Below are 19,201 nucleotides of genomic sequence, written 5' to 3'. Positions count from 1 at the left end.
TATTAGACCGGCAACAATTTTGACTTTTTTCTGAACACTGCCAATTCGAATGGTAATTGGTAATGGTAATCATATGCAAAATATGAGATTTTTCCGACAGCTCTAGTTCACCCACAAGATATTTCAAATTTCTATAGCAATATATACGAAAGCTTGAAAATTAAAACTTAAATTCCAATCAAAAATTTCATAGGAACTCTGCATACCTCAAAACTTACAGTCGCTCAGCTTATTTTATAACGAACAACTTTGCTGAAGATCGCATATTGATTGGAGATTCCCCTATAAAGTTATTTAACTTTGAAGACCAACCATTTTTTTTGAAATTTCCTATTCTAATCATGTGCGAGAAAGAGAGGCAACACATAACTTTATATGAAAATATCTTTTTACTGCAAAATCGAATCAATTTGCAGTCTTCGGCAATGTTGATCCTTGCACCTTAATCTATATATCTGCAGATTTTGGGATGCACAAGATGATACTGGCATTTTGTACTGAATTTATTATTTCAATTGCCAATGTTTCATATATTTTTATAGAAAAACTTGAAAACTCTTGTGAGTGAAATAGAGTTTTCGGAAAAAATTCAAATTTTACAAATGGTATGTGAAGCTAATTACCGTTTGATTTAACAATGTTCTAAAAAAAGGTCAAAATTGTTGCCGGTCTAATGGTTATATATGGACTAAATAGTAATTACTTGATAGATTTTTACGTACATTGTTTTGTCCAGAGAAATTGGAGAATTATATTCTTTTATGTTTTATTAACCTCCGAAAATCGCGCAAATGGCTCACTGAGCGAGCATCCGCTGGTGCCCTAAGACGATTTCGCTAGATTTTCAAAGCAGCGTGCACTCAGTGCGCTAGTGTGACTGCCGGAAGGTTAACGACATTTTACACCGAAAGTATGTATTCATATTGGGAAAAAATTGCAGTACTGAGTTAAAATTTTAAAAAATTCCCAAATTAGATAAAATTACAGTTTTGATGGAAGATCCTCTTTTTTGGCAGTAGTTGCTATTTCAAAATCAAATCCGCATGGGTTCTGTGAAAAAAATTTTACCGTGATAATAACATTTGAAATTTAAAGTCCTTTCTATTTTTAAAAATTTATTACTGGCGACCTAAATGACGATTTTAATGAACTAACCAGTATTGAAACTGTCGTAAAACACAAAACGTTTTTGTTTTTTTCCGATCCGAAAAGTTACTATTTTGTATACATATTTTTAACAATTGTGTATGTACTGAAACCTCCATTTACGAACCAAACCGTGAGTTCGTAAATTGAATTTATTCGTAAAAAATTGTTCTTTATTTGGGATTTAGTTCGTTAAAAAAGTTCGCATTTCCTTTCGTATGTATGGCAGGTATGCTTATATTTACTCATGTTCCAGGTATTCCAAGAATTTCCTGGAGAGAAGGTCTAAAGATCTATAAGCGTATCCAGTTATCTTTCGGCCGTATATGGAGGCAGTGCATACTCATGAAGGATCATAACACAAAGTTCAATGAGGTCATGCGTCCAATTGATGTTTATGGTCATCCAAGAACATTTTGAAATACAGAAGATCTATAAGTGTAATAAGTAATATGTTGATCTTTAAGGTTCATGGCATAATGCTCTACATAGTATAAAGTTCAACGGATGTCACAGGTCATGATGCATAACCACTGTAAAGAATAGCAATTAAAATGAATCGATAAAAAGGCAAGTGAAGCGAATCGCGATATTCTTGCAATTGGCTTAACAGTACATGACGAATATTCGACATTTTTGGAACGGGCATGGCAAGTAGATGACGGAAATCGATGAGTGACGTGATTTCGAAATCCAAAACTTCCAGTCCAGCAAAAGTAGTCAAAACGTTACAAATATGAGTATTTTTGAAACGGGCGTGATAAGTAGAGGTCGGAAATCGACGAGTGATGTCATTTTGGAATCCAAGATGGCGACTTACGGTCATGTAAAATATACTAAAACCCTTACAATATGGGTATTAGGGTGGGGCAAAATGGTCGTTTTTTCAGCACAGCACTTTTTTGGTTCCATTTGGGGTCCCAAACAACTGTGCAAAATTTTGGGTCGATTGGATTTGACCCAGCGTAGCGCATTGCGTTTGAAATTTGTATGGAAATTAGTACGGGAAAACCTACTTTTTTCATTTTCAATTTTACAGACTGCAATTCTTCCTGCAGTATACCAGCAATTAGATGGAAGTGTAGTCCAGGATATGCTGAACAACTTTGCCGAAGAATGCATGGTGCTAGAATGTTTCTACAACAAATTATAGCTGTTCAAAGTTCGATAGATCGAATTAATTGCCAAAAATAATTTTTTTGCCAACACTGCGGGTGTACCAATGATATTTTATATAGCATAAAAAAATAACATCATATACTTTAGATTTACCACATTGGTATGTTTAGATGAATTATTCAAGAGCCTTAGCTAAATTTCATGGGCATAGGTAGTTTAGCAATAGGGCGTAGTGAGGGGACTTTTAAATATGGAAATTTGAACTGAAATAACTGAAATCTTATCGAGTTGGAATGTTCAGATGAATTATTTTACAACATTTACACAACCCACAAGAGCCCCAGTTCAACAGCAATTTTTACTTCAGGTGATCGAACAACATCGAAAAGAGCATCCTATCAAATCATAGTGCGTATTAAACTGAAATATAATCAATGCATTCCTCTGACATATCAACTCGACATCAGTCGATTCAGTCTGCAACTTTACTTCCATTGATATAAAGTCAATGTAGAGGGATGCTGTATGTTTAGTTTGATCGTTACTATTATGCATAGAACATTGTGCAAATGTTTTAAAATAATTCATCTGAACATTTCAATTCGACAAGATTTCAGTTATTTCAGTTAGAATTTCTATATGTTGAAGCTTCCTCCCTCCCTCTACCCTCACTACGCCCTATTGCGAAACTACCTACGCCCATGAAATTGAGCTAAGGCTTTTGAATAATTCATCCAAACATACCAATACGGTAAATCTAAAGTATATCATGTTATTTTGGTATGCTATACGAAATATCATTGGTACACCCGCAGTGTTGGCAAAAAAAAATGAAATCTTACTTCTCATTCCTAAAATACTTGTAATGTTAGTCACATCATTAATTTTGCTCAATCGAAAGTCGTCATCTCATACATCAGAATGTATTTATTGCAAAGATTTGTTTCATTTATTCGTTAACTATCTTCCGAAAGTCTTCATTTTGTTTGTTTTGTAGAGAATTGTTAACATGCAGTAATGGCCCTTTTTTATCAACTCCCCATCGGGGTTCTGGAAAACGAAGCAACTAAAATTCGAGTACATAAATGCTTTCTGGGGCATATTTTTCTGAAGGGGTTTGACCACCATAGAATTTTAAAAAAAATCGATTTTTTGTGGATCTAAAATGTGCTTTAGGGTCTTGAAAATGATATACCAAAAAACCACAGGCGACAATAGTTGTTAAATGTTCAAATTTTCAGTTTTGCCGCAACGTCTTTTGGATATATCCCGAGTGTATTGAAACTTTAACCGCGTTTTTCTCGAAACCAATTTTTTTGAGCTGGCCGGAAAAGTAACTCAAACAAATGATTTTTGTTCGTTTTGAAATTTTTACAGTATATTCAAAATTGTTTTCTCCAGAAACGTATGTAGGATTTCACTTTTTATTGGATATTTTTTAAACAGCAATTTTGTGTAGATTTTTATTACGTTTTCAGCGCATTTGCAATAAAAAGGGCGCTATTTCGCGAAAAAACAAGATATCGACGAAATCTTACCCACATCGCTTATCATTGTTATAAGATATCGAAAAAACTTTAGTTTTAAGCTCTAGGTTCAAAATTACGGGAGATAGGTTTCCGACCATGGACCCTTTCCAAAAAGAGGCATCTACTGAAAAAGACTACACGGCCTCGTAACAAAATTACTTGAAAAAATTATTTTTTGTGCTTCACAAGTAGTATCATAAAATTCGCATTTCACAAGATTTTGATTCACCTCTTTATTGCGTCTAGAAAAATTCCTGAAACATTTCTATTTTTTGGTGTTCTAAAGTGATGTAACCCCTTAAGTCAAATATTTAAAAAATAAAATATCAGTTTTTTTTTAAATTTTGTACTAGGAGTTTATGAGTAATCAAAGGGGTTATTAAGCTGTGTCTAGAGACGCCATCTTGGATTTCAAAATGGCCTAAAACATCGATTTCCGCCATCTTCTCGTCAATTCCACTACGAAAATACCCATATTGTTGAGTTGATAGAGCGTTTTCTAAACCTAAAGTCGCCATCTTGGATTTTAAAATGGTCGATAAAATCGATTTCCGTCATTTACTCAACAATCCCATCGCGAAAATACCCTTGTTGTTGAGCTTATAGAATGTTTTCTAAATCGGAAGTCCCCATCTTTGAATTCAAAATTGTCTAAAACCTCGATTTCCAGCATCCAATCGTCAAACCCATTCCGATAATACCCATGTTATTAAGTCGCCATCTTGGATTTTAAAAAGGCTTATTTCCGTTATCTATTCGTTAATTCCATTCCAAAAATATCCATATTGTTGAGATTATAGAGCGTTTTCTAAACCGAAAGTCGCCATCTTGGATTTCAAAATGGCCTAAATATCGTTTTCCATCATCTGCTAGTCAGTCGGAAAACGCCGGCGTCGGCGGCAAAACATGATGACGATTTATGTTCTACCATAGATCATGCGGTAGACTTAGGTGTAACGCCCAACTCCTACTTAGCAGAAGGCAAAGAATTCTTCACATTTCCTTTCGATCATGTCCATATGAGCCTGCCTAGTCCTCGTTTTCCATTCTATGTTTATAACTGATTCGCTCTAGCATATCTATCCGTCTTTCAATTTCATTGCTTTCGTTTCTCTTAGTCTCAAATTTGCCGAAAATGACCAACAAAATCGATACAGTCAAACTTCTTTTACGAATTTGGTTCTTAGACGAGATTTTATTTCGAATTTAGTTCGTAAGAAAAGTTACGTAAATCGAACATTACGTAAAAATGAGTTCATAAATAGAGGTTTTAGTGTAATAAAATGAAATAAATTGGACTTCTGGTTCTATATTTTGTAAAAAAAACACATTCACTACTTCTAGTACCTAGCGACATTGCGCCGCCCAAAATATGTCCGCTATTTGACACTAAGTTATTTCACGCACGGATTACCAACAACATATTGCAGGCATAAACAGCTTGCCTTACCGCAACCCCGCATGGACTAACATGTCCGTTGCAGCTTTTGTCGCATTTTTTTATTTCGATTATAGAGGTTTTAACCTTGAGGTGAGTCGCCTCTTCGGGTTAGAAAAATCTCTTATGAAAAATTTCTAACCCTATGTACGGTATCGAGACTCGAAGGTGCGCTGCGTATAAGGCAATCGATTTACCAACTACGCTACGGCCACCCTTTTTTGTCGCATTATTAAATGAATAAGTTTCTATTATATTTTGATTTTAACATTCTGATAGCTCGTAGAAAATATCATGATTCATATAACGAACACAACTGTAAATAGTCTATTTAGTTTAGCCAGAAAAGAAACGAGAGAAGACAGAAGACAGAAGCCAGAAGACAGTTGACAGTAGACAGTAGACAGTAGACAGTAGACAGTAGACAGTAGACAGTAGACAGTAGACAGTAGGCAGTAGACAGTAGACAGTAGACAGTAGACAGTAGCAAGTAGACAGTAGACAGTAGACAGTAGACAGTAGACAGTAGACAGTAGACAGTAGACAGTAGACAGTAGACAGTAGACAGTAGACAGTAGACAGTAGACAGTAGACAGTAGACAGTAGACAGTAGACAGTAGACAGTAGACAGTAGACAGTAGACAGTAGACAGTAGACAGTAGACAGTAGACAGTAGACAGTAGACAGTAGACAGTAGACAGTAGACAGTAGACAGTAGACAGTAGACAGTAGACAGTAGACAGTAGACAGTAGACAGTAGACAGTAGACAGTAGACAGTAGACAGTAGACAGTAGACAGAAGACACATGGTAAATACCAAATTATTAAAAATGGCTCACACTGATTATTAATTGTCACTACTCACTACTACACTAAATCGTTCCGCTTTACAGAGACACCGAACGATATAGCTTGATTCCACTTCAAGGACAACTTTAGAAACCATTCATACACATTACAATAAGTTAGCGGCACGTGCGACGACGTCCAATGCCAGTAAATCATTCAAAGCGGCATCAACTCAGACCGTACAAAACTTTCGTCATCACCACGAAAGCTTTGTTCTGTGTCTTCATGCTTCGGTACTAAATTAAGCTCACTGTTCTGATTCACGCTCTTTTTTTCTTCCATTTTCTTCCACAGGCTGAAATAGCTATAAATGTTCATTTAGATACACTTAAGCGAGTAGAAATTTTTCAAAATACCGAAGCGGGCTTTCTGTGCGAGTTGGTGTTAAAGCTAAGACCGGTGCTGTTCTCTCCGGGCGACTTCATCTGTCGGAAAGGTAAGCCAGCGTTCCGTTGTGCCGTTTGAATTTTGATTTTTTGCAATCCAAACATGATAACCCATTTTGCCAAGGATGAGCATGTACTATCGAGTGTGACGAGTAGATTAGATCTTCCTTTGTAGTAGCGACTAACGAAATCGTGTTTTCCTCCTTTTTTCGCAGGTGAAGTCGGCAAAGAGATGTACATAGTCAATAGAGGTAGACTGCAGGTTGTCGCAGACAACGGAAAAACTGTTATGGCTTCGCTGAAAGCTGGATCCTATTTTGGCGAAATCAGTATCCTCAACATGGGTACGGCAGGTAAAGCGCTCGGTAAATATGATAGCCAAGCAAAATACTGTTGGTATTGACGTGTATCTGTTTTTCTCCACAACAACAACAAAAAATATCATGTGCCAAGCTCGAACCGTACCGATAAGCTACGCAATTCGTTGGTTCGTTTGCTAGAAACCAAAGTTAAAATCTCGCGATCGGAAAAAGGCTCTAGAGCACGTTAGAGGAAACAAAAAACCACTCTCCCCCACAACGACCGCCTGAGACTTTCTAATCTGTAGTCAAACGACTCACAACCGTCCAGCCAACGGACGTTCACTTCACCAACTATCCACACTAACAAAAAAACAACCCCCTCCCCCACTTTCTCACACTACCAACACGTACAAACAGAATTTGGAATATAGAATCAAAGAAATAGAGGAAAATTCCTACCTCCTACTGTTGGGGGGATGAAGACGCATGTCCGGTGCCGTTGCCGGTTCGAATGCGAGCTGCATGAATAATAATCGGAAAATGGATCCCACCTGTAGTGGATACACTTGTAACCTAGTAGAGAGCGAGTTTAGGGAGACACTACTACTGCAGTGAACTTATCAGGCAGTTGGCTCAGTTTTGATTTGCACATCCAATTCCATCGGCATCCATGAAGTCCATGAAGTCAGGGTTGTAGCCCCGTGATCATTAATTATGAATTGGATATTACATTTCTAACATGTAGTGTTTTTCGCGCTCATTTGAATCCAGTCGTTTTCTAGCATATGTTTTCCATCCGAAATAGAATATTGCTCCAATAATGTTCAATTTTGTGATGGTATCCCTGACGAAAAACACCAACTTATTTAATGTATTAAATTAAATTCGATGGTATACAAGACTTCAAAAAGTAGTAGATATAAGGCTAGTGCCGTAGTCTACTGGAATTCACTATCATTCAACAATGTTTCGAAATATTTCGCCGTTTGTTGAAAAAATATTATATTTCACGAAAAGTACAAAATGTCCCTTGTTCTAAGAAAAGTAATTCGATAACTGTACAAATGCTTTATTGGTCATTTAAATGACTCGACAACAAAAACAAACAAAACCGTAGCTACAACCCTCCTGACGATACCTGTACCTATGCCAGAGGAAGCAAAAATCCAGACCCGCAACAGTCTAAAAGCCTTCGACTGTTTTCAATTCCATCACAGCACAAATCAGTCCATTCCTTGTATAACCTTTCTAATCGTCCCATGCGACGCACCGGCCGCCGTGATTCAGACATTTCCGCTCTCGGGGCGAACAGAGTACGAAACGAAACCCGGAACGTAATCGTCTTGAAATCCTTTCTGATCGTTTGCATAATCCTATTTCAACAGACTGCCCTTTTAGTTTAGAGTTGAACCTCACGAAACGCCACCTTTCCCGTTCTCATTCTCACTTAGGTTACTATTTGTGCGCTACTTGTTTGATCTGCATTTCTTTTCTAATTTCTACCTTCCTAGTCGGATCATCTAAATTGTCGAGTTGGGATCATTCTACCCGCTTATGATTTACAATTTATAATCATTCGTAGGATGGTGACTTGCCCAAGAAATGAAAAATTTGCTGTCTATATCCACTGAACAAAGAATGAAAATACACATTCCCAACACAAACACGCCCCAGAAATAAAAGACAACATACATAACACCTAGAGCCATTCTAACGCTTCGAAGTAAATCGCTGTTAATCTTAAAGGGAAGAGCATATATATTCTGTTTTCCTAAAAAAAGTATAGAACAAGTCTTAACTAAATATCTCTATGAAAATGCTTTGCTTGGCTATAATACCTTACCATAATACTGAATCGAGAGTTTAAAATTGCCATTCGTTGTTTCTAGAATACGACCTATTAAGTATGTGTTCATAGTTTTTGGTTCTGTGCTCAGTTTTTGTTTTTTTCTCCATTGATATTGCTGTACGTGTCGTTTTTAATTAATTGCCGTAGAAACTTATAGGGAGAATACTGTTAGCCATACATATCTTCTGAAAGCGCTGTTGTTTGATGAAAAATTCTTTTGATATCCTCTGTTTCAGTTCGCAACGTATATGTACGTATATTTTTTTCCCTTCCCGTCTTCTATAGCTACATGTTTTGGGTTGCTCATTTTCATCTGTCATGGATAAGCATCAAGATCAGTAACATGCATATTTTTCGTGCACATTTCTTGTGTCTCCTTTAGTTGAAAGTTATTTTCGTCTTTTTGTAATGGCTAGAGGGAGCTTTACTATCTTTTTTTATTGTTCACTGTAGTTTTCTATATGGAGAATCTTTGTTTGGTTTCAACTAAATCCAATGAGATAAATTGATAACAACGGACTAATAATTGAAATATTTCTTTATTCTGGGCAGGGTATCGGGTTTTTTTGAGCATATGGAACCTCTACTCTACTGAATATTTAATATCCATTGGAACCATTGGAATATTTAAAGTTCGAAACGTTTACAGTTTGACAATCATACAAACCATCGACGATTTTTTTTAACGAATACAATCCTTTCTGAACAGGGGGTTTGGAATATCTTGTCTCAAAAAACCGGTATTTAATGACATTTCTGTCCTACGCTTCAAATTATACATTTTTTGCAGTTTTGCTTATGTGGAATAATTTTAGCAATCAAATGAAGCATTTGCACTTTAGTCAGAGTATGAAAAGTTAGGGTACTACGAAATTTTGTCATCCATATCAAATTTCATCATTTCTTTTTATTCTTCAATAAATTTTTATCATATGAACCTTGATAAACGTGAAAAATTCTCAGGAAGAATTAGTTTTTCGACATTTACTCTGGAAACCAGTGTTTTACGGGTGTACCCCATTAGCCATAAATACGGTAAGCATACGGATATTTAGCATACGTACGCTAGCACGGTGTTCCCAAAACCGTTATTAAAAAAAATGACCAAAAATTTGTCATACGGTATTCAAAAGATACAGTATCCAAGCATCTTCTCAGTGAATTTCAAAATGATCCATCGAGAGATTCGAGAGAAATTGCAATTTGAAGTTTTATGACACGTTTCATAAGGCTACCAGCAAACACCCACGGGTTTGGTCCTATCTCTATAAACAAAAAAATATTTATATTCTTATTTAGTACATGACATTCGAAAGATATAGTAATCAAGTATATCCCCTGCAAGTTTGAAAATATTTCATTGACGGAATCGAAATTTATAACGGTTTGGATCTGCCAACCCAACCAACGAATCGCGATTGTACAAAATTTCCAACAAAAACCGTATCATAACATAAATTGATCTGAATCAGCAAACCTTCATATTTTTTTAAATTTATGGTTTTATTTTTCCATGATTTGTACTTTTCGTTCGTTGCATTCAACTAATGTATAGAAATTGATTGGTCGTCGTTTTGAATATAAAGATATTCACTAAATAGTGATAATACATATAGTTGAGGATAATTATGTTGTCTATTGTTTGAAGTAGGCAACTCTATTTTATATTCTTCTTAATGAAAATTAACGATAAAACGTCTACTTGTTCAATAATGAAAAAATAATTAGGATCGGTCAACAAACCATGGAGCCTTTTGAAGTAAACATTCCAACTTTCATCTATTTTCATATTTTTTCAGTGCACCATATAAATAACACCTTTTGTACATCATATTTATGTAATTAAATGGTAAGGTTTACCTTTAAAAACTGTGACACGTGTAAATGATCTAAATAGTCAATGGAAAAACGTGGATTCACGCTTGAAATCTGGTAGAATACCCATCTATGACCGAATACCACATCCAAACCGTTATAAATTTCGATTCCGCCAATGAAATATTTTCAAACTTGCAGGAGATATACTTGATTACTATATCTTTCGAATGTCATGTACTAAATAAGAATATAAATATTTTTTTGTTTATAGAGATAGGACCAAACCCGTGGGTGTTTGCTGGTAGCCTTATGAAACGTGTCATAAAACTTCAAATTGCAATTTCTCTCGAATCTCTTGATGGATCATTTTGAAATTCACTGAGAAGATGCTTGGATACTATATCTTTCGAATGCCGTATGACAAATTTATGGCCATTTTTTGTTAATACCGGTTTTGGGAACACCGTGCTAGGAATAATGGATGTTAGGCATAAACACATTAGGCATAGTGGACGTAAAAATTATCATGTTGAAGTATAACTTATTTTTAGGCGGTGATGGCCTCGGGTGGTAAGAGTAGGAATGTTTGAACTTTTTCTGATGTTGTAGAACTACCCTGGAAGTTCATCAAACTTGATCAACATTTTATTCCGCTCATTTTTATGCGTTAACCACGTTCTCAACGTCCAAGTGATCAAATTGCACATAACTAAAATAAACTCAACACTATTGCTTAACTTCAATCTCATTTGTATTAAGGTATGAATAACGCACATTGACTTGGATAAATTCTTTGATTCATGCACAGTGCAATTATCCAAGAAAAAATGCATTGAAGAACTGCTCACAAAAGAAAGAATGATGCATTTTAGTATTTGACGAATGTCGCGCTAAATCGTATCCAAAGTTGGCAGCACCCTCTCAGATTTTAATGAAATTTTCTGTACATGAAGACTTTGTCACAAACAGCCACTTTTCATACATACTTTGTTTTTCCAAAAATTATCTAGACTGTCTTTTGAAAAGGGTCAAACTTTTTTTGCCAATTTTTTTAAAATGGCTATGGTCTAAAAATGAAAAATCCTACAAAAAATGTTGTAGGAGTGATTTTCACAAAATTAGTCAAATTTTTTTATAAAAATATTGAAAAAAAATCTTCATCGACTTCTACACTGAAAAAAATCGATTTTAAAAATTTAAAGTCTGTGCAATTTCTGAGTGCCAGATATTGTTTTGCCGTTACAGTTCTTCGAGTTCCTCTGATATTTTTTTATACTGTTGAGTGGATATGTAGCAGAAATTTAGTTTTGTGATATTTTTATTAGTTTGTTCAACTGCCCAGTTAGATAACTCTTGGGCAGTTGTTATGGTATTTCCATAGTCGCGAGTAAGACTGGCTCTTTTGGTCATTCACTTGAGAGTGCCACCAACAGCATCACATCCTTTTACATGGGATGTTGCAAAAAATGCCATTCTGTGCTTAATTCGCACTTTGACTGGAATCTAAACAAGCTTGCGAAGTTTTTCTTATTTTTGTATTGTGCTGCTGCTCCATCAGACATAAACTAAATTCTAGAGAAGTTTGTCAACTATTTCATAAAATTTATCATTTTTGTGATGAACAACTGAACTGCAGTCTTCCAGTCTTCCAGTCTTCCAGTCTTCCAGTCTTCCAGTCTTCCAGTCTTCCAGTCTTCCAGTCTTCCAATCTTCCAATATTCCAGTCTTCCAATCTTCCAGTCTTCCAATCTTCCAATCTTCCAGTATTCCAGTCTTCCAGTGTTCCAGTCTTCCAGTCTTCTTTTTTATGAATATATACCAAATGCGTTAAAGATAATTATTTGCATATGTCAGGCAACTAGCTGTTGGGAAATTGGATTCTGAGATGATTATGGCTTTCATTGGTTTAGTTTTCGACAAAAATACACTGAAAAAAATCAGTTTGGAGAAAAAAAGTTTTTTTTCCAAATAACTTTATTTCCTTGGAACTTGAATTTTTGATGGTAGGTAGGAAACATAATTACCTACCTTGGAACAAAGTTTCATCCAAATCAAAGATGAGTTTTTTTTGTAAATTGACTTTAAATTGTCAAAATCGATTTTTTTGTTCAGTGTAGGAGTCGATGAAGAATTTTTTCAATATTTTTATTACAAAATTTGACTAATTTTGTGAAAATCACTCCTACAACATTTTTTTCTAGGATTTGTCATTTTTAGACTATAGCCATTTGAAAAAAAAAATTGGTAAAAAAAGTTTAACCCTTTTCAAAAGACAGGCTAGATCAATTTTGAAAAAACCAAGTATGCAAAGTTGCTTTTTTTGTGACAAAGTCTTCATGTACAGAAAGTTTCATTAAAATCTGAAACGGTTCTGCCAACATTTGTTCGAGTTGGCGCGAAATTCGTCTTAGTATTTTTATGATTCTAGTTGAGGGTACACTGATTTGTATCAACTTTATCGACTAAAAAAGTCGAGAGTTAAATGATGTGCAACGATTTTCGTAAATTCTCTTTGTGTTATCGTGATATTTTAGTATTGAGCTTACCGTCGGATTTTTACACAGAGTCACGTGACACTATGAACTGAATAATTAAGTTACAATATTCGATCAGCAGTATCTTATAGTTGTCTTAATTATTTCACGAACATGAATTGTGGCTATGTGGTGTATTTTTGACGTTCAGCGCATTTCATTCCTAACAATCCGCAAAATCGTTTTCGAGAAAATATTAAGACTATTTTAATTTTGTGATCTAATTCACAACCACTTATACCAAGTACAGTCATGATTCGCTGGTTGGACATTTTTTAGCTGGGCCGCTTTTTAGTTTTTAATTTAATTGGTCCACCTAGTGGAGGGACCATTGTCCAAATGAAAAACATCTGAATGCCAACACCTCGTGTCAAATTCACTTTGACAATCAATTAAAAAAAAATTAAATGATTAGAGATGTGAGCAGATGCATTTACACTACTATCGTCTCCTTTGGACAGTTTTTGACATTTGTCAGTCGGTCCAACTATCGAACCAAATTCGGACATGACTGTAATAATCAAGATGTGAAAGATCATGAATCAGTGTAAGTCGCATATTCGGACCATAGACAATGTTCCTAGATTAGTGGGTAAAATTATGAGTCAATAATTTTTAAGTTCGTGAATTATCGGTGTAGGAAAAATGCACCGGCGGCGCGCCGCCGGTCGGCGCATGTTAAAAATTACCGGCGGCGGCGCATATGTCTAAACCTGCTAAATGCAAAATATTTTTATGTGTTCATCCAGAAGAGTGCGGTGAGTTTGGAAGTGAGAGGAGAAAGAGAAGCATGTGGTGTGAGTTAGGGGTTTAAATTGATTCAAATTAAACATACAGTGAAAACCCCTTTTTATCAGCCTCAATTTTGTCCGCTTTTCGGCCCGATTTCGTCAGCCAGTCAGGGTTATGAGGTTATGTCTACAAAATAATGTTGAATATTTTAACAGCTTCGGTTTATTTAATAAAATAAATAAATATGTGTTGTCGTTGTCCCCAATTTGTTAACCAAAAATACACCAAAGGGGCTAATGAAAACGGCTCTTCAGTGTATTAATAAAACTCAAGTAAATCTAACTGTTTAATTTAAATTATTTGTACTACAACTTCAACTTCCTCCAATAGCTCTATTGATTGGGTTATAACAAATTTTGCTAACCCGTAAACAGTCGTGCATAAATCATCTTTGATCCGGGAACTGAGTATTAATGGTAAATTTCATATTTATTTTGAAAAACATATTGGTTTTGATGAAAAAACGTGAATAACGAAGAAACTAATCTAAAACATCTAAAATGTTTTGAAAATATCTGAATTTTGAAAGACAATTTTTCATGAGCATTTTGAATTGAAAAACCTGTTTTAATCCACCTAGCGGTGCAATTGTGCCTTTCTCATTTCTCTAAACTATGGCACGGAGGCTTTTTATGTTCAACATAATTGTGGAAATGTCCATTACATTCTTAGTACATTTTGCACTTATATACAATGGCATGCCAGCCACGAACTTGATGAGCTACGTGTCGACGGTGAAACACTTGAAACAAAAAAATATCATACTCCATTAGCCTAATCAGCATTAGATCAATGTTATCTGCTTGCTAACTCATTTTTTCATGCGGGAAGGAGGGCGAAAGTCCCATGAACGAACGACTCCCCAGCTTAAATTGGTATGCTTTGTGATACAGTGGTGGTTTAAAGATGATGGGGTTGAAAGGGAGGGGTATGAGGGCTGGATGGGGTGGTGGTCTGAGGGGTGATTTAAAGAGATTTTTAAAGGAGGGGAGTGAACAGTAGAGGGGGGTGTAACCCCTCTCCGTAAACCATCAACTACGCCCCTGTTAAAATCCAGAAACCTTATGCGAGTCAAAAAAAAAAAATTTGGCCGGGATTAGGTGGACGTTTTTCAGAGTGATTGCATAACCTTTCTATATGAGAAGGCAAAAAGGCAAAAATGTGCCAAAATCCAAAAAAGTGAACCGTCGTCAAATTTTTTTTCCAGTTTGCATCAAATCTCGACGTTTCATATACCTTGATCACATTTAGCATCAAAAATAAAAATTGTATTTTTAATTTTTCCTATAGTTTAAAGGAGAAATTTCTGTGTGGCCGCACTCTGAAACTCGTAATTCCGGAACCAGAATTCCGATCGATCCAAAATTCAATAGCAGCCGATGGGAAGGTTGCACCTTTCATTTGAGACTAAGTTTGGGCAAATCGGTCCAGCCATCTCTAAGAAAAATGAGTGACATTATTTGACACATACGCACATACATACACACACATACACACACATACACACATACACACACATACAGACTTTTTCCGATCTCGACGAACTGAGTCGAATGGGATATGACACTCGGCCCTCCGGGCCGGGATTAGGTTGACGTTTTTCAGAGTGATTGCATAACCTTTCTATATGAGAAAGGCAAAACATTGAAATACATTCTATAACTAAATTATTTGTAAAAAAATATTAAAATTAAGTTTTAAAATAAATTTTGTATTTATATTATAAACTTTTTTTTTATTTATTTAAAACGTGTTATGATTTTTGCGTTTGATATTTGTATGTAACTTATCAAATGTATTTTCGCTACTAGATATTTTTGTTGAAAAAAACGCTTTTAATCCACCTAACAGTGTGATGAGACATTTCTTATAACTTTTATCACTCTCTTCGGATATTATATCGTTTGAGAACATTTAGAACTTGATGCTTCGCGATGTTTTTGATAACACATACTACATGGGATAGTGGCAGGACTCAGAGAATCACTCAAATCAGCATAGGACAACATCAGTGCTAGAAATCTCAAACCAAATCAATGGGAAGGCGAAAAAATGGCCCATAAAATAGACATACAAACGAATTATTGCTAATGCTCTGTTAATAAAATATCTAAATTCCTCAATCAATGCATTGTGGTGGGAAAACTGATTTTTCTAAAGGGGTTATGTATATTGTACTGAGCCAAAAAAAATCGATTTTTTTTTAATCGATTTGAAGTTTATACTTTACTCAAATTTCCAACGCGACTGAGAATTAAGAAATCAACGCTTTTTCTTTAAAAAACCCACCATTCCACTATGGGTCACAAGGGCGGTTTTTCGGTACAAAAATCAATAACTTCCAAACCGTTCATTTTAGAGAAATTATGTCTGAGAGAATATTTTTGGAAATTAAATTTTCTTACTTTTAAAGCAAAATGTAGCTAGGGTGGTCCTCTCAAACATTATTTTCGAAAAATTATGTTTAGAACTAAATGGTGTAGCAAGGTACTTACTTCAGCAAAGTTGTAGAAAAATGTTTTTCAAGTAACATTTTCAAATGCATCAAAGTTATAGCATTATAGCATTAACGGTTTTCATGTTATAATTATTTTTCTTCTTTATCTTAGGGTGTCATTTTAGTGTTTCTGAAAAAGTCAGTTTTTTAACTATAACTTTTTAAATAGTTAGTCTATCTTCATACTCTCTATGAAGCAATTTTAGTACTTTTCATTGCGCATATTTCTGCTGAAGAATGTGAATCGATATCATTTTTCGTTATCGAATTACGATCATTTTTTTAAATAAAAATGATAGTTTTCAATGACCTCTAACTCAGAAGGTTGCAAAAACTAGCAGCTAAATTTGTACTCTTTCGAAAGTGCATCAAAAATACTGTAAAATATCTCAAAATCAACTTTTGTTTTTTTGTCATTCAGCGAAAAATGTTGACATCAACATTATGATTAAATAACATCAGCATACGGCTGTTTTTAAGGGTCTGGTCATTGCCATTTAGAACCTGCTTTACTAGATCAAAAAGTCGAGTTGTTAAATGATTTTTTGAGCTTGTCAAATATATGTACACAAATATTGAAAACGTTAGGCTCAGACAGATATTTATTTTACTATTCTACGTAACTACTTTATTATCATCGTCATCCTCATAATTATTATAATCACAATCATCAACATCATCAGCATCGTCGTCGTTATAGTTATATGAATCGTGTCTCTTTTCTCAAAGTGCTAACTCATTTAATATTGAACTTATTTCAGTGCGTTTACTGTATCGGGATCTTCTAACTGCAAGAACCGGATTAGACGAGTCCATTGCTCTAAAGAAAACATCTTCCATGTTCGCGACTCTTGAACAATTTCTACCGTGACTCAGTCGATCGTTCCGAGTCTCAGCTCCTTGTTCGCTCATGAAACTTGTTGGTAATGGAAGTGTTGACATAATATAAAATGTAGCGCATTTTGCCTTAAAAAGCAAATGAATTAAGGATTACCCTTCATTCTGTTCTAAGTAAGCGACGAATTTCTGTGAATGCTGGTTTGGGAGGAAGTGCAGTTTGCATCTTTTGTAGGAACTGTTAACGGCTTCTCAAAATATTTCGAATTTTTATCGAGCACTTTCGTCTCAATTCGATTACTGTCTTTCCAAAATTGATCAAACCTTTTACATGTTTTAATTGTTACAGCTTTTGCATTCTGAGTGAACTTATTTTTTTCATTTTGTCCCACATCAAATTATCTCATTATTTCCTCAAACACAACTTTTATTTTATTTTTATTTTCACCTTTGGCCACTTTCCAGAGATCGAACAACTTTATTTTATCCATTTTAACAGCACTAATAATACAAAGCACTACACGCGTTGATCAAAGCAGTCGTCGGCTACTGCGATTCGATTCATGAATGAGATTGATACCAATTAAACTGTCACGACTCGTGGTGTTGTTGTTTATATTTGACATCGAAGGGCAAAAATGCTGACTTTGATTTTGAAATATTTTATAGTATTTTTGATGCACTTTCAAAAGAGTACAAATTTAGCTGCTAGTTTTTGCAACCTTCTGAGTTAGAGGACATTGAAAACTATCATTTTTATTTAAAAAAAAAATGATCGTAACTCGATAACGAAAAATGATATCGATTCACATTCTTCAGCAGAAATATGCGCAATGAAAAGTACTAAAATTGCTTCATAGAGAGTATGAAGATAGACTAACTATTTAAAAAGTTATAGTTAAAAAACTGACTTTTTCAGAAACACCCTAAGTTAAAGAATAAAAATAATTATAACATAAAAACCGATAGTGCTATAACTCTAATTCATTTGAAAATGTTAACTGAAAAACATTTTTCTACAACTTTGCTGAAGTAAGTACCTTGCTATACCATTTTGTTCGAAAAATAATTTTTCGAAAAGAATGTTTGAGAGGACCACTCTAGCTACATTTTACTTTAAAAGAAAGCGAATTTAATCCCCAAAAATATTCTCTCAGCATAATTTCTCTAAAATGAACGGTTTGGGAGTTATTGATTTTTGTACCGAAAAATCGCCCTTGTGACTCATAGTGCATTCAAAGAAAATCAACAGTGCATATACCAGACTTGGTTTTATTTCCAATTTAGAACTATTGTGTTTTTTACATCCTAGATTGCATGATTCAGTGATCGAAACCCAAAACTTCATGAAGTATTTGAAATTATTAAATTAAAATTTGTGTTTGCTATTGAAATTGACAAAATGATTGTATATATAGTATATAGTCCCTTTGGCGATTGTTTACTTTTTCGGTCCCACCTATCAGCATTGAAGTATCGCCCTTACGTTTTTTTACAATACCAATTTTACAATTGGTGGGGGTTTGGTGAAAATCGATCTTAATGTCTAAACGGCATAATTCCGAAACCGTAATTTTTGAAGTTTTAAAATTATGCAGAATTAATTTTTCAGAAAATAGTAACAGAGCAAATAAGTACCAAAGTCCAAAAAAATCAATTTTTGTCAAACGTTATTTTTTCGAGTTTACATCAAATCTCAATGTTTCATGCATTATAATGTCATTTGGCATCAAAAATACAAATTTGATTTTGAAAATTTTTCATTTCAGTTTATATGGGAATTTGTTGTGTGATTGCACTCTTCAACTCGTAACTCCGGAACCGGAAGTCCAATCAATAAAAAATTCAATAGCAGCCGATGGGAAGATTGTACCTTTCATTTGAGACTAACTTTGTGCAAATCGATCCAGCCATCTCTGATTAACAGAGGTCACATTTTTTCCACATACACACATACACACACATACACACACACATACAGACATACATACACACAGACATTTTCCGATCTCGACGAACTGAGTCGATTAGCATATGACACTCGGTCCTCCGGTGAATGAGAAAGGCAAAAACATTTTAAGCAATTGTTGAAATTTATGCATTTT

General features: G+C 34.8%; 1 protein-coding gene across 5 annotated transcripts in view; it reads left to right on the top strand.

Annotated features, from left to right (window-relative positions):
• LOC131689698 (cyclic nucleotide-gated cation channel alpha-3) overlaps positions 1 to 19,201 on the top strand; it is a 520,080-nt gene that overhangs the window by 426,154 nt on the left and 74,725 nt on the right. For 3 of the 5 annotated variants that reach the window (XM_058974953.1, XM_058974954.1, XM_058974957.1), the window contains 2 exons: positions 6,376 to 6,517; positions 6,683 to 6,832. In XM_058974953.1, the coding sequence (XP_058830936.1) occupies positions 6,376 to 6,517; positions 6,683 to 6,832 (292 nt within the window). The remainder of the gene's footprint in view (positions 1 to 6,375; positions 6,518 to 6,682; positions 6,833 to 19,201) is intronic. The other 2 variants (XM_058974956.1, XM_058974955.1) reach the window with 2 other exon arrangements.

This window comes from Topomyia yanbarensis, chromosome 3 (genome assembly GCF_030247195.1).
Source record: "Topomyia yanbarensis strain Yona2022 chromosome 3, ASM3024719v1, whole genome shotgun sequence".
NCBI lineage: Eukaryota > Metazoa > Arthropoda > Insecta > Diptera > Culicidae > Topomyia > Topomyia yanbarensis.
The sequence above is the reverse complement of the archived record's forward strand: the minus strand, read 5'-3'. Positions and strand labels throughout refer to the sequence as shown.